This window comes from Alexandromys fortis, unplaced genomic scaffold (assembly GCF_014885135.2).
Source record: "Alexandromys fortis isolate MF-2015 unplaced genomic scaffold, M_Fortis_MF-2015_v1.1 scaffold_44, whole genome shotgun sequence".
NCBI lineage: Eukaryota > Metazoa > Chordata > Mammalia > Rodentia > Cricetidae > Alexandromys > Alexandromys fortis.
Window position 1 is genome coordinate 4,406,702 of NW_026067921.1, and position 24,752 is coordinate 4,431,453.

Below are 24,752 nucleotides of genomic sequence, written 5' to 3' on the forward strand. Positions count from 1 at the left end.
AATATTGTTTATAAATGTTCTTTTACATTTAAAGGATAGATATGAATAATTTGCATTGGTATGGATTTTAAGGTCAATTTTGTTATATGTATATGTATTTTTGATCTTGATTAAGGTATTGTGATTGTATAGTTCATTTAAAATATAATGTATAATTAGGAAATATAGGTTGTTAATGGATAATCATTGATAATAATAAAACTTGTAGTCATGTGAGTTAGATTTTCTAGATATATAGAGATATATTTCAATTAGATAGGCATTCTTCATATCTTTCAAAGACTGCAGAATATGGCATTTAAAATATTTTAATAACTTAGGACTTTTCATGACAAGGAGACACATCTGCTCCTGGCAGCACCAATCTACTTCAAGAGGAAGATGGGGCCGGGCGGTGGTGGCGCATGCCTTTAATCCCAGCACTCAGGAGGCAGAAGCAGGCAGATCTCTGTGAGTTCGAGACCAGCCTGGTCTACAGAGCTAGTTCCAGGACAGGCTCCAAAGCCACAGAGAAACCCTGTCTCGAAAGAAAAAAAAAAAAAAAAACCAAGAGGAAGATGGGCATCGAAGAGGATCCTTATGGAGTTGGATAGTCATTTGGGCAAGAAACTGCTCTTGCCTGGACTGTTGCATAAACTGAACACAGAGAACCCTCAGAGAGAGGACTGCTGAACTTGCCTAAAGGTGAGATGGTCTTTCGGGGTTCCTGCTTCATGAAAGAATCTGCGAGACATTCTGCAGGACACAGCAGAAAATGACTGAACTGTCTTTGAAATTTCCTGCTTCATGGAAATGTCTCTGGATACTATGGGCCTGAAGGCTGAAGATGGATACCCCAACGGTACAGGTACAGAGGAACTTTGGGTGACTGTCCAGGCAGCGAAATGTCTCTGTCATTTCTAGAGTTTTCTTATTTCTTGTTTACTTAAGTAGTATTATATATCCTTCCGGAGTCTTTGATGGAGTTAAATAATAAATAGATAGTTATAGTTTTCCTTAGTTATGATAAGAGATAAAATAGATATAAATATTGTAACTATAATTCTTGCTTGATAACTGTTTTGTTATATGTAATTTTACTATGTTAAAGTTAAAGCCTTCTCTTTTTTTTTTAAACAGAAAAAGGGGAAATCTGTTGAAATAGGAGCGGCAGGGCTGCGTCCCCGGCACCCGGCCGCCCGCATGGCTAGCTTATGCCCTGAAATAATTACACGGAAACTGTATTCTTTCAAACACTGCCTGGCCCGGCTAGTTCCAGCTTCTTATTGGCTAGCTCTTACATATTGTTCTAACCCATTTCTAATATTCTGTGTAGCCCACGAGCTGGCTTACCAGGGAGGATCTTAACCTGCATCTGTCTGGCGTGGGAGCATCATGGCGACTCTCTGATTCAGCTTCTTTTTCCCAGCATTCTCCTCTTTACTCCACCTACCTAATTTTCTGTCCTATGAGGGCTGAGGCAGTTTCTTTATTATTAACCAATGAAAGCAACAGATAAGATACAAGACCCACCTCCATCACAAGATGACTCAGTGGGTAAAGTCTCCTGCCACCAAAACTAACAATGGAGTTTGTGCCAGATTTTTTCTTTTGGGCCACCAACCAGCTCCCAAATAATGACACAGAGACTTACTATTACTTATGAAAGCTCTGTCTAATCTAGGCTCATTTCTGGCTAGTTCTTTTAACTGACTTTATTCTGCCTCTCTTTATCTATCCTTTGCCTCAAGGTTTTTTTTTCTTTTTCTTTTTCTTTTTTTTTTTTTTTACTTCTTTTCCCTGTATATCTTTCTTTCAACTGCTTCTCACTGTCTGGCTGGATGTGGCTGCCTGACTTCTTGGCCCAAGCCTGTCCCTTGTCTTCTTCTCCTTCCTTCTTCTTGAGCCCAGAGTTCTCCTATTTATTCTTTCCTCCTAGAAGTCCCGCCTATCCTTTTCCTGCCTAGCTATTGGTCATTCAGTTTTTTATTAAACCAATCAGGTGCCTTAGGCAGGAAGGTGAAACAAATGTAACACATCTTTACATAATGAAACAGATATCATTACATTGTTAAACAAATGCAGCATAAACAAAAGCAACACACCTTTATACATTCAGCAGCACAAACAAATGTAACACATCTTTGCCCAGTTAAAATGTTTCACAACACAAGTTGGAACCCCAGAACTTACATGGTAGAAAGACAGAACTGACTCTTCCAATTGCTCTGACTTACATACACGCACCCTTGCATGGCATACCACATGTGTATATGCACACATACACAAAATAAAATAGATAAAAAATTTAAAAGGGAGCGAGCTAGCTAAGGGACTTTGATGCCTCTAGCACTGGGAGTGGGTGGAAGCCTGGCCGTGAGAGACTGTGAAGGGATTTCGGGGATGTGGTGGTATTTGGTCTCCATGTGCTGGTTAAAGATATGTTTGGGAGAAACCCTGATATTAAACGTTTAAGACCTGTATACTTTTCTATGTGCAGGTTTGATAGGAGGACACATAAAATTTAGAGCCTGGGGCAGTGAGAGACAAAACAGAAGCCTGTAGCACGCAGAGGAGTGCTAACACCTCCCTACAGGGGCATGTGCATTCTCAGGAGCTCCCTTAGGTTAGGAGGGATGCTCGGTAGTGTGTGGACAGCATCATTCCATGGGCTGTGGAGGTGAGCTGAGCCCCAGCACCCACGAGGCTCGGCTTCCGGACGGCAGGCCCAATGTTATCAACTCCCTTCTGCCCCTGCTCAGGCCTCCCTCCCCTCCCCCATGGGCTGTATCCTCCGTCTGTGAGCCAATAGGACCCTTCCCTCCTTCCTTAAGTTGCTTTTCATCAGGTATTGTGCCTTGGCCATGAGAAAGCCAACAGAGTCATGTAAGAGATGACCTTAAAGCCAGTTTGCTAATTCCAGCTGTAAACCTGGGGAGGGGGATAAAGGGGCCAAAGAAAAATCTTGCTGCCTCTGACTGATAACTGTGTGGTCCTCATTCACTAAACAAGGTCTGGAAAGAAGAAAGGAATGCCCTGGATTTCATATGATTTCTTAGTGAGGGTGACTACTCCAGACACTGGCTACCCTGGTTTAGACTCTGCATCCTGTCTCAGAGCTCCAGATGTGTGTTCCTGGTGAAATCTCCACTGGGTATAGATTTTCATTTCTCCTTACACACACACACACACACACACACACACACACACACACGGTTTAAACCTAGTGTATTGAGTCACTGTGTATCCCACCTCTCCTGGCAACATCTGGCCCAGCACTGAGGAGAAAGGATAAAACTGCCTGGGATTAGGAGTAAGGGAATCTCCCCTCTCATCCCCAGGACCTTTAGTGTCAGCCTCTCTCCATTCTCCAAGTCCGTTTGGAAGTCTGAATCTGAAAGCTTGGTGGTTAAAGATCTCAGGAAGGGAAGGACCTTCGGGTCAGTGCTTTTGCCTCCTGCTTGATGGGTGTGGGCTTCAGCTCTGGAAGGTGGGTCCCACAGTGGGATCTGCTACGGGGACGTTGGATGCAGTTCTCACTCTGACCACTAGTGGGAGCTGCTGACCAACCTCAGACCCGGCTGGAGCTACCGGCAGGCGATGGCAGATTGATCTGTGGTCCAGCAGTCAGACCCTCCTGACACCCCAACCCCCTTCAGAGCCAGAGTCCTATGTCCTGAACATCACTTTCTTATATATCCTCCAGAAACTTTTGGAGACACCACTGGCCCACAGCCACCTCAAAATTCCTATAAAGAAGTTGCTAGACAAGGTATGATGGCACAAGCCTTTAATCTCCACACTTGGGAGGCTAAGATAGGCAAATCACTGTGAGTTCGAGACCAGCTTGGTCCCTATTGCAAATTCCAAGCAAGCCAGAGATACCTAATGAGACCCTGTCTCAAAACAAAACAAACAAGCGATGGTCCCAGCTTGCCTCTGGTGTGTATGCGTGTGTGCACCTCTGTACTCCTGTGACAGCCCTGGACGGTGCCGCTGCAAAGGGAGAGGGGCACTGCCCTTTGCAATGGTCTATGGTAGTGACCTGTTCCTTGTGGGTCCGACTGGCTGTACAAGCAAGTGTGTGACTCTGTACCAACATGTGCACAGCTGTCTGTCTGGATGTATGTGTGCACATGACAGTATCCTTGTGGGACAGTCGCTGCTTGTGTCAACATGGAACTTGGTATCCCTGTGTGTGTCAAGAAGGCTGAAAACGGTTCAAGAGGGTGTGTGGGAGGCGTCCGTGGGAGTCCTACTGTTTGGTGATTGTGTATTTGATACTGGGGCTATCTGTGTATTTTGTTTCTGACCGCACCTGTGTGTCAGCGTGTCCACACAGATACCTACACGTTTCTGTACTGTCATTGTGTCTCTAGAAATGTGGTTCTAAGTGTCCCCATGCCAATGTGTAAGTGGATGTGTGTCTCCAAGTCACGAGGGTGTCATTAAGTTTATCAGTATGTGTTCCTCAACCCCAACATGTGTTAATGGTGTCTATGTCCATGTGCATAACTGTGCGTAGGCATCTGTATCTGTGTGCATGTATGTCAATATAGGTGTGTGTGTTACTGTCTCAGCATGGGTGTCAGGTCATGCCCGTATCCACGTGGATAAATGGGATGTCTGGGGTAGGGTCCCCAAGGCAGCGAGGAGGGGCGTGTCTGTGTACTCTGGCTTGGGCGGCGTGTGTGCCAATGTTTGTCGGCGTGCGCCTGTCCAGGTCTGCGTGGGTGGCTCTCTGTGGCGAAGCGTCCGCAGGTCGGTGTGCGTCCGCATGTCTGTCTGTCCGCGTCTGCGTGGGCGGCCGTCTCCGACAGGGCGCGCCCGGGATCAGGGGCGGTGGGCGTGCGCCCCGCCGGGGCTGGGTGGCTCTCCCCGCTAGCCGGGCGGGCGCAGCGCCACGTGCGGAGCCCCGGACGCGTCGCTCTGGGGCGGAGCCAGCCCGGGGCCCCGGAGCCCCAGGCCGAGCCCAGGCGGGGCCCGCCCCCGACCCCGCCCCCAGCCCGAGCCCGCGCCGCCCGCCGAGCCCGGGAGCCCGAAGCGAGCGGCCGGAGCCGAGACGGCGGCAGCGCCCGTGGGATGCGGGGATCGCGCCCCCGGGGCCGCTGAGCCTGCGCCCGCTGCCCCGAGCCCTGCGCCGAGCCGAGTCCGCGTCGCGCTGCAGCCGCCCACCCCGGGGCGCGGGCCGGGGACCAGCAGGTGAGCGAGCGCCCCCCGTGTCCCGCAGCCCCCCGCGCCTCTGTGTCCGCCGCCGCCCAACTTTCCTCCCCGATGGCCCGGAGCCGCTCGACCGGGTCCCCAGCACCCGGCAGCCGCTGTCCCAGAGGGGGGAGGGGCGGGAGAGGCGCAGGTGGCCCGGGCCGGGGGTTCCCTGGGGCGTTCCTGTTCGCCGCGGGTCTCCTCCCGTCCCCTCTCCTTCCGGGTTTCCCGTGCGCTGTCGAGGGCCGGGGGATGGGGAGCTTCGGTCCCGACTCCCGAGCCATCGCTGGCGCAGGCTGGCCGAGGGGCAGGGATTGGGACCCGGATTCCCGAGGCCGGAGACCCCAAGGTCAGAGCAGCCACAAGGCGCGCAGAGAATGTGCCTCTCGAGAGCTGGGGGTGAAAGGGCTGAGCGGACGCCGACCAGGACTAGGAAGCAGGCCAAGCGCTCGTTTTCCCTGGGCCCGGGAGCGTGGGGGGACCCGGCACCCGGGCTATGCCCTGGATTAGACGAAATCTCTGCACCCCAGGAAGGGATTTGTGCGCGCTATCGGGGGTCAGATCTACGAGTGTGCCCTGCTTCTGGGCGCTCCCACAATGCCGAGATCTCAGTGCCCTGTTGTCGCCTTGAAACAGTCGCATCTCCTCCTGTATCTGTGGGCTCTGAGAGGGGACAGATGTCTGGACATGGAAATTCGGGAGAATTCTTCGTTCTCCTTGCTTTGACCTGGACAGACTCGCTCAACCTAACGGGAGAAAGAGGCAGCTCCGTACCTCTATGTTATTTGACCGTCTTTGGAGGCGCCCTGCGAGGAAGTGGAGGTGCCTAGCCTTGTCTGAGTATTGATGGGGACAGCGATGTCGTGGGGACTGGTGGCGGTGGTGCTTATGGTGCGGGAAATGCTAGGGACGAGGCCCTGGCTGGAGGCAGGCCTTCCAAACACCTGTTGGAGGGCAGCATACAACCACAAACCACGGAACTCACTCTGTCTCCTTGGCGACTTCAGTCTCCTTGGGCCATGGGACCAGAGTGGCCTTGGGGTCCTGAGCTGCCTCTTACAGCAGTGACTCCAAGCACCATGCAGAGAAGCACAGAACAGGAGCCCCCACGAACCCCAGACCTTCTGTAGACTCACCATCATTCAGAACTGAGGCCTGGGCCACACGGAGCCCAGCCCCTCTGTCCTCCCCTCAACTCCCTAACCTGTCCCTGTCCCCTCCCGTTAGAAAATTGGGCAGATGCACATAAATACGGTCACACGAGGGAAGATGAGATGAAGGCGGGACAGGCTGCTACCTCAGAAGCAAGGGAAATTAAGGGGCAGCTGGAACATGGGACACCATTTCTTTGCTAGAACGCCTAAGGTTCTGAAAAGAGCCTCGGCTAGCTTTCCACCTCACCAACCCCTCTCCACCGCAAGTACTAAGAGCCAGGGAGGTCAAGGACTAATCCAAGGTCACACAGAATCGTTGGACTGGGGCGGACACTCAGGGTAACAGGCCTTGGACTCTATTTCCTGGTGGCTGCTTTGGCCTAGAATTGACCAGAGAGGGTCTAAATAGACAGAGGAGTGGCCCTGTATTCCCGGCATTTGGGAGGCAGAGACAGGAAGATCTCTGTGTGTTCGAGGCCAGCCTGGTCTATAAAGTGAGTTCCAGGACAGCCATGGTTGTTATACAAGAAAATCCTGTCTTGAAAAAAGCAAACAAAACAAAGACAGCAAAGAAAGAAAGAAGAGCGGCCCTCGGGTGCTAAGAAGCTATCTTCAAAGCCCGAGGTGCCATGGGCAGCTGTCCTCTAGACTGCCCAGTCCCTGTATATGGAGGTGACCACAACACCCCTGGATGGATTCCACAGTTGACTCACTTGGCATAGAGGGAGACAGAGACAGCTGGGAATGGGGGATAAGGGGAGGCTGGTGCCCAGGCAGTCCACCCAGAAGAGAATCCTAGGGGCAACCTGGAGCAGTGTCTTCTTCCCACGAGGTTCATTCCCGTGATCCCTTGAGGGGGCTTTTGAAGGAGGGCACAGTGATACCAGTGTCACACCAGGAACACAAAAGAGGTCAGGATTTTAGTTGAGAGTCAAAAGTCCTATTCTAGCAGAGATAACTTTCACCTGGGTTTTGACGCATGAACAGGAGTTTTCCAGGTCGTTGACTAACCAATGCAAACACGGGGACAGAGCAGCCATTAGTTGAGTGATCTGTTGGGTCCCGTGACATGAGGAAGAGCCCAGGTCACAGTCACAGACCGATGGGGGTGTTGGCAACCTCTGCTCAGGAACTGGGAATTTATCCTCAGTAATGATTCTAAAAATGGTGAACAGGCCCTGAGTGCTTTGTGTAGACTAGACCATGGCAGGTACTCGTGGGGTGCATCTCCCAGTTATCCCCACATCAGTCCCCAAGATGGGGACCACGGCAGGTACTCATGGGGTGCATCTCCCAGTTATCCCCACATCAGCCCTTGAGGTGGGGACCACAGTCACAGCCGTGTTGTAGACAGTGAAGGGATCAGCAGCTGGTCAGTGACCTCTGTGCCACCTCCCCAGTGTGGACCAGGCCTGTGCCACCTCCCCAATGGAGACGGGGCCTGTGCCGCCTCCCCAGTGTGGACGGGGCCTGTGCAAACTTAGAAAGTCCTTCAGCTGAGGAAGTGTCTGCAGGCAGGCCACTGGTGACACTCTGGTGTCCTTCAGGGTACCCAGAGGTACCCACCCCTTATACTGTATGCATGGTGGGGGACATAGGTGGACAATAGTCACCTGAGCAATACCACGTCATCTGGGCATTAGAGAAGAAGATCTAAGAAGGAAGCTTCCAGAAGGCGACCTGGGCTGGAGGTAGGCACTCCAGAAAGGCAGCTGGACCCTGGAGCCAGGGCTGCCTGGCCGGCCACCAGAGCAGCACTTCGAAAGCTTTACATAAAGACGTCCGCTCTGAAGCTCCGCCCCCAGGCATGCTAATTCTCTTGGTTCTGGGGTGGAGCAGGCCGCCTGCCCGTCCTTCTGAAAACAGGTGATTCTGATGACATTAGAGAGAGGCTGGAGCCAGATGCCCAGAGACACCAGACAGCCCAAGCAGGAGGGAGGCCAGGAGAGTAGCTGGCACTGACCCGAGGCAGAAAGGGCCGCTCTCCCAGGAGAGGGAAATCCCCCATTTCTGCTGAGAGAATTTTAGAAGGTACCTTTGGCACCGTTCATGGACAGATGAGCAAGGCTGAATAATTTAGAAAGAATGCCCATTAGATTGAGCCGCAGCAAGGGTGCCGGTGACCTCTGCAAGAGAAACAGCACTCTGAGCCCACGGCCGTGGTGCCCTGCGTGGTGGATTCTGCTGAAGGAACGGGTCGGGGGTGCAAGCTGGTCTGGAGTGGGTTAAGGAGTGAGCAGGAGGGGATGATGTGGGAGCATGGGCAGACAGCACTTCCAAGGGTCTGATGGTTGGAGGGGTAGGAGAGGGACAGGGGACCGCATGAGAGGTGGGGTCCGGTTTGGCTTTAGGCTAGGCAGTCCTGTGGTGCATGCCTGAGAAAGGGCTTATAGGGAACATCTCAAGTAAAGGACCAGAAGCCTCTGGGTCAGAACTGCAACTGTGAGGCCCACACGTCACAGTTTGCTCACTGAGCCGGTTGGAGAGGCTCCTGCAAGCCTCTACGAGGAAGATGATGGTGGGAACCGATTCCTGTCTCAGCATGGAGAGTGGGTCCTTTCTCTAGGGAGGAAAGCTGTCTTGGGAGACAGGTGTCCATGGTGACAGAATTTGAAGAAGAGGGGCTGCAACCAAAGCCCCATGGCTAAACTACAGGGAGGCAGGGAGAGAGGAGAGGGCACAGACGGAGACTGGACATTTGGGGGTGCAGCAGGGCAGCTGTAGGAATGGCTTAGGTCCGATGGCCAGGCTTGTCTCATACAGAGTTCAGAGGCAGGTGTGTCAAACCTGGAGGGTGGGGACATTCAGCATCTGTTTTGGGCCGTGGCGGGTTCTAGGAATCTAAGACAGGCGTTATCCCTGCCCTGTGAAGTCTGAGTAGTAACGGGGACAGGGACTATGTCATGAAACACAAAGTATCGTTTTAGGTAGTGGCAAGTGCCATAGAAGGATTTCTGGCGAGAGATGGTGAGTCGGTATAGCCTTGCTGGCCAGACACCGTCTGAACGAGGCAACCGATCTAGGACCTGATTAACAGGACAGATGTGGGGAGAGCGTATGGAAGAGGGAGCTGCCTGTGCAAAGGCCCTGGGGTAGGAGCTCCACGAATGCACACTGTGCCTGGAGCAGAGGGAACGGACGGGGATGGAAAGACACCGAGCCTCTGTTCTAACCCCACCCCCTCAGTGGACTGCCCCTTCTCTGCGCCTACACCACACTCCTTGGGCTGGTGCTGGCAGCAGTTCCTGGGAATGAAGCTATTTTTAGATATGGCTCTCCTCTCCTGTGGGCCTAGAACATACCGTGTCTTTTGAAGATGATCAATACGTGCTGGCACTATTTATAGAGGACCCCATGTCAAGTCCTGGGGCCTGGGACCCCCAGACTTTCCGGGGACAGGCATCACAGACATAGGCTCTTTGACCTGCTCCTCAGTTTCTTTCTACTCTCAAGGGATAGACAGAGGCACTGAGGAGCCTGGAGCCTCCCAACATCACCTCCAGGGCCAGAAACACCTGCCCAGAACAAGCAGAAGGCAAACTTGGAATGGAGGTCCAGCCTCCCCTCTCCAGGGCTGATCAAGAGGAAGCCTGCCTAGAGGGGATGGGCCTGGAGCCTAGTGCTGGAGACTGCAGGGGAGGGCTGGGCTTGGGTCTGCTGCCTGTGGTGGGTCAGAGTAGTAGGTAGGCAGAGAGTGTTTATGTTCTAGGCTGAGTCCTTTCTCTCCTCTTCAGTGCCTTCTCTTTAAATCTCCCAGGAAGGCAGTGGAAAGTGGAGTCCTCCCAGGGGCATTTGCTGATGCCAGGGATGGAGCCTTTCTTACAATGTCTGTGTGGCCCTGGGTTGCTCTCTTGCCCACTCAGAGAGCCAGTGTACTTAGTCCCCTGGAGCCAAGGACGGCGCTGGCTATCCTAGGGTCTCAAGGTCACTAGAGACACAGGCAGGCCTTAGTCGGTCAGCGCCCAGGTCTCGAATGGTGCTTTCTGAACAGTGGCGGCTCATCTTGAACGGGGAAGGCAGAAAATGGTCTCTGGCAGGTCTGGATTCTTAGAAGTCCGGGGAAGAGAAAGAAGCAGCTTTGGAGGTGGTTTTCAAAGAGATCATAGGGTGGGGAGAGGCAGCCCGACAGCTTAGGCACGAGAGTGGTTTGTAGGCTGCACCTGAGGCAGCCTGGGTGAGAGAGCTGATCTTGGGGCAGGGGTATCCTGCCATAGGAGGGACCAGCCTCAGCAATCAGTCCTTGCTGCTTGGAATTGAAGCCCAGCCTCCTTGATCCAGGCAGGGAACCCAGAAAAACCCCCCTGGCTACCCAGCTAAGCAGAAGTCCAGCCCATTCCTTTCCAAGACCCGGGGTCACCAGTTGGCATGGAAGTGCAGGGAGGCTGAGGGACAGAGGCCTACCCACACAGCCAGAGACCTGAGCAGAAGGCGCAGGCGCCCAGCGCCCACCCCGCCACTGCACTTGGGTCGGATGCAGCACAGACTGCCAGTTAAATAAAGCGACAGCTAGTTGCCAACAGCGCTGGAAACCCAGGGAAAGCCCCCACTAGCTCGCTGAGCCTGAGTACCGATTAGATGTATAATTGCTGAGCTTCCGTTTCAGAATCTGTCCGAGGCGAGGAGACACAAATCCTCCTAAGGAGTCTCTGCAGCCTACCGTCCCCAGAGAGAGCGGGCACCAGGCACCTTCCAGTCCTGTCTTTCTGATGGAATTAAGGATTTGTGCCCACATGGGTCACTTCTAGCCCCTGTGCAGGGGAAGCTTAAAAGCGTGCTCACCCACAGCCTGCCTAAAACAGCCATATGCATTTTGATGTTACAAGTGACTCTACCTGGCAGGCATTAAGCAGGGACAGAAGGGGGACTTTAGGGGACAAGGGGGATATTTGCTGTCTTAGTTGGGGTGGCATTTTACCCATGTGTGTGCAGTTGTCAATACTTATCTAACTGTACATACTTGATGAGTGTGTTTGCTTGAGTTTAAATTCTACTTCAGCTGAAAAGCGCATTAAGAGTGTCACATGTTTGGTTATAGTATTGTCCTGGATGCCTTTGTGGCATAGATCATTGGTTCTGTGGGTTATTTCATCTCCCTCTGGGCAACAAGAGACCTCAGAGGGAGAGCCTCCCAGGTTTCCCCAGGGGCATGTATAGCTCCTTTGATGCACACAGTAGGAGTCTCAGTTGCCATGGCACCCTGCGAAGCCTTTTTCAGCTAAGGCATCAGAGAGGAGCTGGAAGGAACTGAACAGGCAGAGTTGGGATGCTGGTGGCTATCTTCTTGTTTCATGTACTGTGAGGGTCTGTGGGAGCAGGAGCAGGGCCACTGTGCGGGGAAAAATACCTGTTCAGAGTCTGGGGTACATGCACCCCTTTGTGACTGTCATAGGGTGTTAGATCATCCATGTCCCTGCTCTGGAGACCCAAGGCTGGGCAGCAGTGGGCCCTTGGAGAAGAGAAGATGCTGTGTGGATGGGCCTTTGCAGAGGCTGAGGAGGAAGGCTGGGCAGGGGCAAGGGTGCTGTGTTCACTGTGTACTGCAGTGTGCGTACTGTGGGAATCCCTGGGCTTCCACATTCCCCTGACCAGGCGTCTAGATACTGCCAAGCAGTTGGTAGAAAGGAGGAACCATTGCCCCACGCTTGCTGTGGGAGAGGGGGAAGAGAAAAAGGCAAGATTAGGAGGGAACTCTTGGTTTGTCTTTGGCAGGCGGGTGAGACCAAGTTAGGACCAGATAAGCTAGACCCCACTCCAGCACCCAGCCCTGGACAGAGCCCTGTCCTGAAGAGGAGCCCTGTTCTGTCCCTGCCTGGGGATTCACTTCTGCAGAGCTGAAGCTGGTAGGATTTTCCTGTCGGCAGACTTAGCCTGGTGTTGGAATAAATGAGATGCAAATGTGTGTAAATTAGGGCATCCCCAGAAGCTAGGTGGGCGTGTTCTCCTCGCGAGGAATGGGCGCGATTGGCCAGGACTTCCCCGAGATTTTTTGGAGGTGGGGGGGGAGGGTGTTGTTCAACTTGCCCTGTTCCTCTTTGTGTGTTGGACTAGGCAGGGTTAATGCCTCTGCAGCAGCCTCAAAGAAGCGGAGCCAGCAGGGAGCAGGTTAGCTGAGGCTCGGGTGCAAGGACGTGTCAATGTGCCTTTGATCTGGGAACAGGGACCTCTGAATGCAGAGGCCAGGGCACCAGCTGGCACCCCCATGGAGCCTTTGTCCAAGCAGTTAACCCAGAGAGCTGTACAGATAATTGCCTGGGCGGGCGGAATGGGACGAATGAACACGCTGTCGACCCCTCCCCTGTGGTCCCCCATCATTCCAACCTGTGGCTTTAGCGTCCATGGCTGCCCATAACCACTGCCAGAGACCAGGAAGCCTACCAGGACAAGTTTTTTTTTAGTCCCTCCTGTGGCCCCCACCCCCACCTACAGAGGCCAGCCTGAGGCCTGATGCCAAAGCAGGTAGGGCCGTGTAGATTCTACTTGCTGAGCAATGTCCAACAGGATAGAACAGGAACCCTGAATGTCAGTTACAAGTTACTGAACATGTTTTTTTTTGTTGTTGTTGTTTGTTTTTTTGGTTTTTCGAGACAGGGTTTCTCTGTGGTTTTGGAGCCTGTCCTGGAACTAGCTCTTGTAGACCAGGCTGGTCTCGAACTCACAAAGATCCGCCTGCCTCTGCCTCGCGAGTGCTGGGATTAAAGGCGTGCGCCACCACCGCCCGGCCTGAACATGTTTCTTTTGATCAGGCATTTTATCAAGTTAAGTATTATGCATTTAACTGTAATCATCATTAGAAATGATGGACAGACCGCTTGGCATTCTTTATCTCCTACTGAGCCTGCACGGGAGGGGGTGGTCACACACAGCATGTCTGTCCCCTGTAGCCCTATCCTCAGTCCTGATAGCCACACACAGCGAGTGGCACTGTTGGACAGTGCCAGAGCTGAGAGGAGAACTGCCAGAGAATTGCTTCTGTCAGCAGAAGAACCGAAGGCATCTACCCAGGGTTGAGCATGGGCCAGCCTCCTCGGGGTGAACCAGCCCCTTCGCACACACTCGGTCCAGATGGGTGTTTACAGGCCAGCCATGTCCCTTCCTCCTGGTTCTGACCACAGAGGTAGGAGACAGAGCTTCCTAATCCTTGAGCGTCAGGTTTCTCACCTAGAAAGGAAGAGGATAATACCCTCCCTCCTCCCTTCGTGGGATTGTAGCAAAGATAAAATACTGTGATCCCAAACAGCACTTGCAGATATGAGTGTGTGTGCATGCAGAGAGAGAGAGAGAGAGAGAGAGAGAGAGAGAGAGAGAGAGCCAGGCTCATAGAGAACATGAGACAATTCTGGCATGGCCCTTAGCCCCATGTCCACCCCCAGGAAAGGTGCCAGAGTCATGGCGAGACAGCATTTACTCTGCATTCCTTCCTCCACCCAGCCAGTCCATTTCGCTCTGCTCTGCAAGCTCATGTTGAATGCCGGGGCCGAGGTATATGTGGAAATCAGTTCTCTGCCAGGTGATGTGGGGATTCAGGTAACCAGGGGCTTAGAAGGAAAGAGACCGACAGACAGACAGGGAGGGAGGTCTGGTGTGGAAGGAGGCCCCTTGAGCTGGGTCTCCATGAGAACAATGAGGCAGTTACATGCTGTGTAACAGTGTTCCCAGCAACAGCAAGCCACACAGAGGACCACAGTCTCTGGAGATCCTGAAGGAGCTGAAAAACACCTACCACCTCATGCTGCTGTAGCCATCCTAACACCACAGTGCACTATTGTGTGTGCGTGTGTGTGCATGTGTGTACGTGCATGTGTGTGTGTGTGGTGTGTTGCTGTGGAAGCAAACCTATATTGCAGGCATAAAGTATAGTTACAGTTATGTATAGTGTGTGATACTTGGCAACAATAAGTAACGACGCTACTAGCTTGTGTGCTTTTAAGATTTTTTTTAATTTATCACTCATGTATAGGCATGAGCCTGTGTGAGGTTATGATCACACATGCATGCAGGAGCCCAGGGAGACCAGAAGAGGCCATCATCAAATCTCCTAGAGCTGGAGTCAGACAACTTTGGTGCTAGGAACCAGACGTGGGTCCTCTGCAGGAACACAGGGCACATGCCCTCAAGCACTGACCCACCTCTGCAGCTGTGCTCTGTGCTGTGCACTCCTGATTAGGAAGAGCAGGCTGCTGCCTCACTTGGTCCGTGTGTGCCTCCACTCCATGTTGCCCCGAGGCTCCATGAGTTTAGGGATGTTCTTTTCCAGGAGCTGTTATATGGTAGAGCGGCCCCTTAGCATGAGAAGGAAAAAGAGTGGCCATAGCAAGTGACTGATTTGCTTCATCTGGGTATGTGTGAGTACACGCTGATGCTCACAGGACAGAGCTGCCTAATGATGTCATTCTCGTGGCTCCTCAGGATTAAATGACACACAGTAATGACAGCAAAGCCCACGAGGACAACAGCAGCTCGTGATCACTGCGTTTGTACAGTGGTTGAGACCTGGGAGAGGATCAGCAAGATACTCACATGTTAGGATGGCCCTCTGAAATGGGATCTCTCTCTCTGTCTGTCTCTCTCTGTGTCTCTCTGTGTCTGTCTGTCTCTCTCAAATTTTTCAGACATGGTCTCACTATGTCACTATGTAGCCCTGGCTGTCCTGGAACTCCCTAGGTAGACCAGGCTATCCTCAAACTCACAAAAATCCTCCTGCCTCTGCTCCCAGGTGCTGGAATTAAAGGCATGCACCACATGTCCTGTCTCTGGGAAAGTTCCTAGCCCCACGGGGAACTGTTGACCAATGGGAAAACAGAGATTAACTCACCCTAGGACTTGTGGCAAGCAAAGACTGAGGTCCAGGTCACCTGCGTGGGCTGACTTCCGAACCCAGTTCTAATCACTTCCTTGTCCCATATAGGAACAGGAAATCTCTCAAGAGAGGGAATGGGAAGAGGAGCCACAGAAGAGGAAGAGATAGATATGGGGTCGGGGTCTCTGGACACGGTCATTTCCTCATTATCAGTCTCTGCAAACCTGGACAGGACAGTGCCCTTTCAGGTCAGCATGGAACCTGTACTGTGGTGTCACCACCAGTTGACTTGAGGACCATCACCTGGGAAAGTACCCTCTGAAACTGCTGTAGGGCCATGCACACAGTGGGCACCGAATGCCTGCTCGTTGAATCAATTAACGAAATGAGTGAGCTGAGGTATTAATTAGTATGTCTTCCTGAAGGAAGAATCAAATTTGCCTGGTGCATGCATGGGCCACAAGGCTTGGGTGGGGGCTGTCATGGCGTGACATCCACTGGGTAAGAGAACATCCCACTTGGCACACACAATCCACTTGTGTGGAAGACAAGAGACATGTTCAGGGGTTCATAAGTGCCCTGGCCTCCCTCTCTGAGGTTACCCTTTGCATAGACCTCTTCTTCAGCACCCAAGGGCAGGCAGAAGGGCAGTACCGGGGCCTGGGAAGATGGACCTGGGTAGGATGGATAGGTGCCAGGGTGGTGGGTCATCTGCCCAGCAATCATGGGACTGCCAAGCAGGAAAAAGGAGCACAGAGCCGAGGAAGCCGGTGGAGATTTCCTAGGAAGCCTGGGAGCCCCTTCCACAGAGGGCTGCGCATAAATTTACATGGCAAAGAATATTCTTTGCATGCTGGGTTCCAGAGACGCTGATTCCACAGCGACCAAAATGCCAGACATGACTCAGGCAGGAGGCTGAAGTGAGCCTGCCTTCAGGCTCAGGGAGAGGCTGCACGGAGCTAGACAACACCAGAGCTCCTCACTCCTCACTGGGACTGAAGTAGGCAGGGAGGGGCTGCACGGAGCTAGACAACACGAGGGCTCCTTACTCGCATCCTGCGAGTTCACTGCCAGAGCCAGCAAAGTCCTGTACAGACTTGGACAAGCAACCTAACATTGGTCCCCTACCCTAAGGACGGGGGACAATATCCCTATCTGCTTTCTAGGTTGTGTTCGTTTCAGTGACATCTTTGGCCACTGACATGAGCCTCAGGAAGGCCTGTGCGGTGGGTGTTTACCCCACCAAGCATCCATGGTGTTCATCCCACCCCTGCCACCATATCTCCCCACTCCTGTCCCACAGGTTAGAGTAGAATCCTTTCCCTGCCCTAAGTTGAGACATCCAACTGGACTAAACAGATTTATCCCCAGAAACTGTCAGTGCTTGGAGACGTCTAGAAGGGGAAAGAGCCATCTGTGGGGTGCAGAGGGGAAAGGCAGTCACACAGGACACAGGCAGCGCTTGGGAAGGAGAGGAGTGTGGCCATGTGGGGACACTGTCAGTGCAGTGGTTACGACGCCTGCCGCGGGGATAAATGCTAAACAAAAAAGTCGGAGGAAGGAAGGGGTTGTTTTGGCTCACGGTTCAAGGGGATGGAGCCCATTATAGAGGGGAAGACATGGCTGCATAGACAAGGTCACTGGTCACATTGCTTCCGCAGTCAGGAAACAGAGACAAGCACTGGTGTTCATGCCGCCGACATGCAGGGTGGGTCTTCCCACTCTGGTGGACTCAGTCTAGAGAATCCCTCATGAGTATGCTTGGAGACATGTGCCCTAGGTGATTCTGAACGCTGTCAAGTTGGCACTATTAACGTTAAGTACCAGCGATCCAAGTGGTAGTTAGGAGCCTGTCCTGGGCTGTTGCAAATGGAGGAGGAAGCATTGAGTGAAGGTGGAGGGCATATGACCAGAAAGGGTGCCAGTATTAGCTAGTCTGAAGGAGGCCAAACCATTTGCTCCCACTAACTCCACAGCTTGGGGGACACGGGAGACATGTGCCCTGTGATCGATGTAGAGGGATGTATTAGGATGGAGCGGACTCCCAAGAGTCCTGCCAGTGCCCAGGCAGAGGGGTCAGCTACAAGAAGCTACCCAGTCTCCAGAGCAGCCGGAGGGCCAGTGGGAGAGAGGGGCACCAACAGAGGGAGAGCTGCCTGGAGCAGGAGAGTGGCCTTCGGACCTTGCCTGCTGTGCACCCGCCACAGTCTCCAGCTTCGGGAGCTGGTTGTTCAACTGTGTTTTTTTCCTGCCTTCCACAGCCACGGATGCCCCCACACCCTTGGCATGCTCAGACCACTCTGGAGCCCACCTCACCCTGGCAGCCTATAATCCTGCAGCTGGGCTACACCAGGCAGAGCAGGGTGTAGGCTCTGAGCTGCTGAAGGGAGGGCGGGGCCAGGGCCAGGGCCAGGGCCAGGTGCAGGCAGGAGAAAAAGAGAGAAAGCCGATCCAGCCCGACCGCCCATCAGGAGTAGCCCAGACACAAAGGCCACTCTTGGCAGGTTTACTTTGGAACCTGAGGCTGCCCCGCTGCTGGGAGGCAGGGAAGCTTCATCTGGAATCTAGTTTCAGACAGGCCTCTGATGCCAGGGCCTCCCTAGGGTGTGGGTGCTAACCCTCTTTGGGACCCCAAACCCTGTCACTTGGCCAGACTTGGGGTGGAGGGGACAAGGAGGTATGATAATGATTGGATACCCCAGCTTACTGTCCTCTGACCTCGGGCTGTTCTTGAAGTTTCCTGGCTCCCCAAAAGCGTTCTGTCTCTCACTCTTGAACCCAGTAGGACTCCTAATGGAATCTGTCAGGTCCTCGGGCTAAGCTTCTCTCTAGAAGGATCGGCAGTGCTGGTCCCCAACCCTGTCCAGGGATGCCCCAAAGTCCTGGACCAGTGAGCCAGGGAGAGGCTAACACCCACCGTGGTGGATCATGGGAAAGGTATCAAAGAACCCCAGGAAGCACGCAGAGGGTCCTCTCGCCCACAGCTAAGGAAGATGGACCCCAGGAAGCACGCAAAGGGTCCTCTCACCCACAGCCAAGGATGGATACCAGGGTAGGTCAGTCCTAATCAAGGACTGAGTTGTAGTCTTGGAGTTCTCTGCCCACGGAGAGAGGCTCAGCTTGGAATCCCAGTTCTCAAGACAAAATAATAGTATTAAACGGGAAATTGTTGGTATGGAAGAAAGCTGCTGGGACACTTCAAACTGATTTTCAAAGTGTGTGGGCCTCGCTAATGTTTTAAATGGGAGCAAGCAGGAGTTGGAAGTACTATGACGTTGAAATTGCAGGCAATAATAATATCTGAGGTACCCACAGTCGCTGTGATGGGACAGGGTTGTGATACCAAGTCTTTGGGTCATGGCTGCTAAGGCTACCTTCATAGATGAAGAAAATATTTCATTGAGTTCACGAGGATATGCCGTCCCTCCTCTCCCGTCCCTCCAAGAACCCCCGAACTCTATAAACAGACAGAACTCACCCACGTCCTTAGTCAGGGAGTGAGTAGCTGCCCTTGCTGCTGCTGTCTAGAGGGTCACATGAGAGGGGTGGTGGGCTGGTTCTCCATCTGGGCGCTGTTACCACAGAGGTTCGGCGTGTGAGAATGCACCCACCTGTGCGCTCCCTGGCATCTGTTTGCGTGAATCCTGGATTTCGATACAAATTGTCAGCATCCTTCACTGAGGCAGGTGCAGGTGCGGGCTTGCACACACATGCTTCTGCCAGCGTGTGCACATCCCTGGGCCTCCACGTGTCTCCAGCACCCTTGCAGGCGTGTGGACACAGATGGATACCGTGATCCGGAGGACACTATTTTTAGCAAATAATCCCAAGCTAAGGGGTGGCTTCCCAGTTTACAGAAGGAGCAATTGCTCACCGTGGAGAGGGCCGCCCCACTGTCCTCCCAGCGAGGCTCTTTGTTTCTAACATGAAATGAATAACGACTTTATTGTTTTTGCAAGCTCATCATAGTGGATTCTGGAAATGGGGGAAGGTGTAAAGGAAGTTTAGAATGACCCAAATTCTCCTCAACAAGGGGGAAGAAAAAAATCGCCATTCATGTTTAGCGATAAGTGCTGCAGACCGAGCCTTCGGCTCGGTTAGAGGTGGAGGCTAGACAGGGAGAGGCTCTTCTGAAGCGGGGACCTACTCTCTCACCTGCTATTTTTAACAGAAATGGTCCTTTAACTTCACGTGAATCAAACAAGAAGCTGCAAACAGACCGGGGAGCGGCAAAGGAACCTCTGCCTTCTGCTTCTGCAGCCCTTGTTTCGTGCTGTGCTTGCCGAGGGTCCACACACATGCGTGCATGCACATGCACAAATACACTCTCTCACTCACTCGCTCTCTGTGTGTGCGTGTGTATGTGGTATGCTCAGCTTCGTCTGTATGTGTCTGCACACGCACACACAAATGCACTCTCTCGCTCGCTCTGTGTGTGTGTGTGTGTGTGTGGTATGCTCAGCTTTGTGTATGCTGTGTGTGTCTGTGTGGTATGCTCAGCTTCATCTGTGTGTGTGTATGTGGTATGCTCAGCTTTGTCTGTGTGTGTGTGTGTGTGTGCTATGTTCAGCTTTGTGTGTGTCCCAGTGCAGAGGCACATATGTGCTAGTGTGTAGAGGCCAAAGGTCAACTTGGGATGTCGTTCCTTAGGAGGCGTCCAACTTGTTTTCTGAGCTGAGTTTCTCTCTAGGACCTGGGCTAGGCTGATAGCCCAGCCAACTCCAGGGTCTTCCTGTCTATGACTCCCTGGCACTGAAATCACAGGCAGATACTATCAAAGCCAGCTTTTCATGTAGATACTAGGGACCAAACAGATCTTCAAGCCTTTACGGCAAACACTTTACCAACTGAGCCATCTCCCCAGTCCCTAGGGGTGCCCCCTCCATGATTTTTAATTTTATTACTTTTATATTCTCATGTATGCTCTCCCTGGCTCCTACTCCCTCTTCCCTCCCCTCCCTCCCTCGCTCCCTTTTTTTTCTCCTTCTCCCCTCTCTCATGTGTGCCTTTGTTGCCACAACAAACAGAGAGGACAAAGAATGACCACTAGGCATCAACTCTCTGCTTCCCCCAATCTTGTGGGGATCCAAGGATTGAACTCAGGTCATCAGGCTTGACAGTGAGGACCTTCACCCGCTGAACCATCTCAACAGCTCCCGAGGTGCCCATTGAGGCTGTGTTGCTCATATTTTACCTGCCACCTGGTTGAATATCTGCAGTCCAAGGTGCTCAGGGCACCCTGGGTCCTTGTTGGCCGTGTGGTGGGGAGGGTGCCACAGCAGCTTATAGGGGTCATTCATGACGTGGTCCACAGGAGTGAGATCAGGGCAAAGCCCTTGGCTGACAGGAAGGGAGAGTGTCCCTGGCAGCGATCTCCAGCAGGTGTCCAGTCTGCCTTCTTGAGCTGGTGCCCAGTCATTCCCGGGTTTGATGTGGCAATTAGCAGTGCAGCCCCCTGGCGTGGTGTCATAGTCAGGAGCCCTCTGGCCACATCCTGTTTTGGTGAGGCAGTCAGGAATGCATTCTTCTGCCTTGCTGTCATAGACAGAGTGTGTTTGCACCAGGTTCTGAATCTTTTGAGGCCACCGGGGGCCACATTCTCCCGGTTTGACGTCACAGGCATGTGCCTGTTGGATGTCCTCTGCAGTAGTGGTCACTGTCTTCCGGTGTTGCTGTCCCCTTGGGACTGGCATTTGTTTGTCCGCTCTTGTGGGGGAAGAGGGGACAGTGTGACGAGCCAAAGGCACACCCTTCACATTTCCCATCTTTCGAGCCAGCCTAGTTAGTGATGGGCTGCCCCCAGGGGATTCCCACGAGATGCTCATCAGAGGTCCTTATGGCTGTGCACACCGGAGTGCCAATATGTGGATGCCATCTCCTTTGTTACTGCCCAGGTGTTTCTGAAAACCCTCAGGTTTTCCTAGGTCCCATGGGGCAAATGCTGATGTCCTCTCAATTGCCGCCTCCTGTGCCCAGGTCTCATGTGAGGGCATGGGACTGGGAACTGGATACCACTTAGTCTGGGAGTATTTCCTGGAGAGGAGGAAGAGCTCCTGGACCCATCCAGGGCCAACTCCTGGCATATGCATGTTTCACCTTTCATGGGGGAGTGGAAGACCCATTCTGTCAAGGTCTGGTATAAAGCAAATGGCCTCTCTGTCCATCCCTGCTCCGTGGAGCCATCATATTTAGACAAAAGGGGGAGGTTCTTCTTCAGCCAATGATTTTGGGGATGCTAGCCCACTTTGGGCGTGGTCTCTTGTACTATAAATGCAGATGTAGGGGCATGTGCGAGCCCCTTGGCTGCTGGATTGGGTTCCAGTTCCCCGTGCATGCGAGGACTGCAGATCTCTACTCTTTCTGTGAGTTTGTCCCCAAATAAATAAACCTTTTTTACACTCCATTCCAGGCTAGCGTGGAACTATTTAATATCGCAACACCTGGGATCCAGTTGGGGATGGGACATGTCTTAAAAGAGCACAGTTGGAATGTTTTCTTTGGTGCAGAGTGGGCAGGGTAAAACTATCACGATGACACACTTTCCCTTGCCACTGGTGTTCAGACCCACGCACTGGGGCAGGAGTGGAGAAGCCACTCCAGTGCCGTCCCTCGTGCACACCACGGGGGAGAGCTTAGGTATTTACCCCTGGTCACTGTCAATCATGTGTGGCCTGTTCAGCGATTGGCAACTGGGGATACTTGTACCCACTAGCAAATTGTGTCCTTTCCTGCTCCAGCATAGCTGACTGACCACCCTGCCTTCTGTCTGTGGCACCCCATCACACACGTCTGTGTCTTCCAGCGTACCCCCAGGCAGCCTGAGGAGAGCCTGTGCCCCCAGAAGCAGGATGAGAAGATGGCAAACTTCCTGTTACCTCGGGGCACCAGCAGCTTCCGTAGGTTCACCCGGGAGTCCCTGGCGGCCATCGAGAAGCGCATGGCAGAAAAGCAGGCCCGAGGTTCGGCCACATCACAGGAGAGTCGTGAGGGCCTGCCAGAGGAGGAGGCTCCCCGGCCCCAGCTGGACCTGCAGGCCTCCAAAAAGCTTCCGGATCTCTATGGCAACCCGCCACGAGAACTCATTGGGGAGCCCCTGGAAGACCTGGACCCTTTCTACAGTACCCAGAAGGTGACTACCACCCCCCAATACCCTCCTCACCCATTTAGGTAGCTCCCAGAAGGACAGCAGCAGATGGGGTTCTGCTTCTGTGGAGTTCTGTGGGGCCGGCTCCCCTGGGCTTTGGGGGAGTGACTCACCACTGATCTGTATTCCAGTCACCTTAATTTTGGAGTTCTGGGGTAAAGACATAAATAATGATGTTTGTATCCCTAAGTTGAGGGGTGAACCGCTAAACTCTTGCCTTCTTGTGTAGTGCTTTGGTAGACACCTCTAGGGGATTCCTCCCTGTCCCCAGATGTGTGGGCACTTGGAAGGAAGACCTGAGTCGTCTCTCTTCTAAATAAAAGCAGCATGCGCTCCTCCCTCCCTCTTGTAGCTCAGAGAATTAGCCGACATCATCATCAGAGCCAGCTGTCTCAAGCTGAGCCACAGCCATAGTCTCCTGGGCCCTGTGGGGAAGACTGGTTCTGTCATTCTTGCTCCTGGGGAAATGGACGGAGTGTTGTTTCTCCACAAGGCCCTGCCCTGGCCTCCTCTTCAGACCACGGATCACCATGTTGCACCAAACAAGGTGACAGGCATGCAGAGATCCTACAGAGGCATAGGATCCCCACTCTGCTTTCCACACTGCTGGACCTAACTGTAGGGGTTGGTAGTGGGACGACAGACTGGAATCCAGGGCGTGGCCTTTCCTGAAGGCCAGGCACCAGAGACCAAGGTGGCTGCTGGGTTACTGTGCTCAGCTCCAAGCTAAAGGCAGAGCAACCCCTGTGGGGCCAGAAAGGGAACTGTAGTCAGTGTGAGGATCTATGTAATGTGTGTCAGTGTGTCCGTCACCATGGTGTGAGACAGTGTTTGGGAGACCAAGAGCCAGAGTATGCTTGTCTGTGTGTATGCACACACACACAGCTTCATGTGTAATCAGCTGTGGATGGGAAGAGGCCCACACGCACTCAATCTACAAGTCAGGAAAGCTGACCTCCTCTGAGGCTTCCGGAACTCGCTGGTTCAAGTGACTGGAGCAGGGTCAGGGTTGGGTGGGAGTGTGACCGTTATTAGGCCAGAAGGTGGAATCTAGGTGAGCGAGTGGGTAGGTTTTGGTCACAGTCGGTCAGAGCTGACGGGGAGAAGTTGGATTGGGCTCAGGGACGCGGCCGGAAGAGAGTCTAGGTCCCTGTGAGAGGAGCAGAAAGCAGGTTGGAGTCAGATGAGCCTAAGGATGGAGTTCCAGGCTGGGTGGGCTTCGAGTCTCTAAGCCCCGCCCCTCCAGCAGCCCATGTGGGCGGAGCCAAGGAATGTTTGTTCAGAGATTGCCTAGTGCCCCAGACTCCATCCTGTGCCCCTTGCTGACCCTGGCTGAGGGAGGCACCCCAATGGAACTTCTGGTTCTAATCTGTCTGCTTACTTTGTCCCACTAGCCCAAATTTTAATGTTTATAGAGCTTCGTCCCATCCACTCAGCCCACAAAGGTGAGCGATCTCGGATCGCCTCTGACATGCTGGCTGCCTTTGGCTTCCACTCTGCAGGCTCTCACGGCCGCCCCGCCCCGGTATGCCAGATAGGCACATACCTTATAGAGACCTCCAAGCCCAGGCCACCCTAGGCTGCTCACAACCTTCCAAGAGGGAGACACTAGGTTGAGTGCCAGAAGGAGATTGACCTTTGGCTGACCTCAGGCAGACTGGGTCCCAGGGAAAGCCTGGATGATAGCTTTCTTTTCCCTCCCCACCTGTATGTCGGCGCTGGCCCGGCTTTAAGCGGGCCTTCTCTGCTAATGTTCCATGCAGTGTGGGAGAAGGAAAGGGAGGAAGCCTCCCTGGGTCTTACAGGCTTCTGCTCCAGAAGCAGCTAGCATGGAACAGAAGAATCATCTTGCCTAGGCTTCCAGGGGCTGCCATTATAGCCGTGTGCTGCCACACCCGGCTGGAAGCCCCTTGTTGAAATGGTAATTCTGAAACTGAAGTAAATCTCAGCCAGCCTGATGTCCCCCTGACTCCACCTGGCCCCTCGCCACTTGTGGCCCAGGCACAGGGGTCCACAGGAAAGGGAGGACCCACTTCCTTTATTCCTTCCCCACCCCTTAGCCATGACCTAAGGGCTAAGATGACAGCTGTCTCCCTCTATCCACAGACCTTCATTGTGCTGAACAAGGGGAAAACCATCTTCCGGTTCAGCGCCACCAAGGCCTTGTACATCCTCAGCCCCTTCCACCCCGTGCGCAGAGCGGCTGTGAAAATTCTAGTACATTCATATCCTTTGCTGGTAATCGTGTCGTCTGCATCTGTCCTGGGCTCATACACAGGTGCTGAGCTCAGGGGAGGGTGCTGAGCCCCCTCACTGCCCCTGGGATAAGCGGCATGGTCACCGCCAGCAGCTGATTAGAAAAGTAGAACCCCAACCTCCACCCGAGATGTGCTGAGTTAGTACCTGCTTTTTAACAAGATCCCTGGGGGTTCTTGGGGGTATAGGACATTTGAGAAGCCCTTCCATCCCCTCTGCT

General features: G+C 53.2%; 1 protein-coding gene across 1 annotated transcript in view; it reads left to right on the forward strand.

Moving 5' to 3' along the window:
* Nucleotides 1–5,022: 5,022 nt before the first annotated feature.
* The window catches only part of Scn5a (sodium voltage-gated channel alpha subunit 5), a 96,581-nt gene continuing 76,851 nt past the window's right edge, over nucleotides 5,023–24,752 (forward strand). Inside the window, exons 1-3 of the mRNA XM_050141582.1 lie at nucleotides 5,023–5,181; nucleotides 21,935–22,261; nucleotides 24,383–24,501. Coding sequence (XP_049997539.1) covers nucleotides 21,989–22,261; nucleotides 24,383–24,501 — 392 coding nt within the window. The 5' untranslated portion in view covers nucleotides 5,023–5,181; nucleotides 21,935–21,988. The remainder of the gene's footprint in view (nucleotides 5,182–21,934; nucleotides 22,262–24,382; nucleotides 24,502–24,752) is intronic.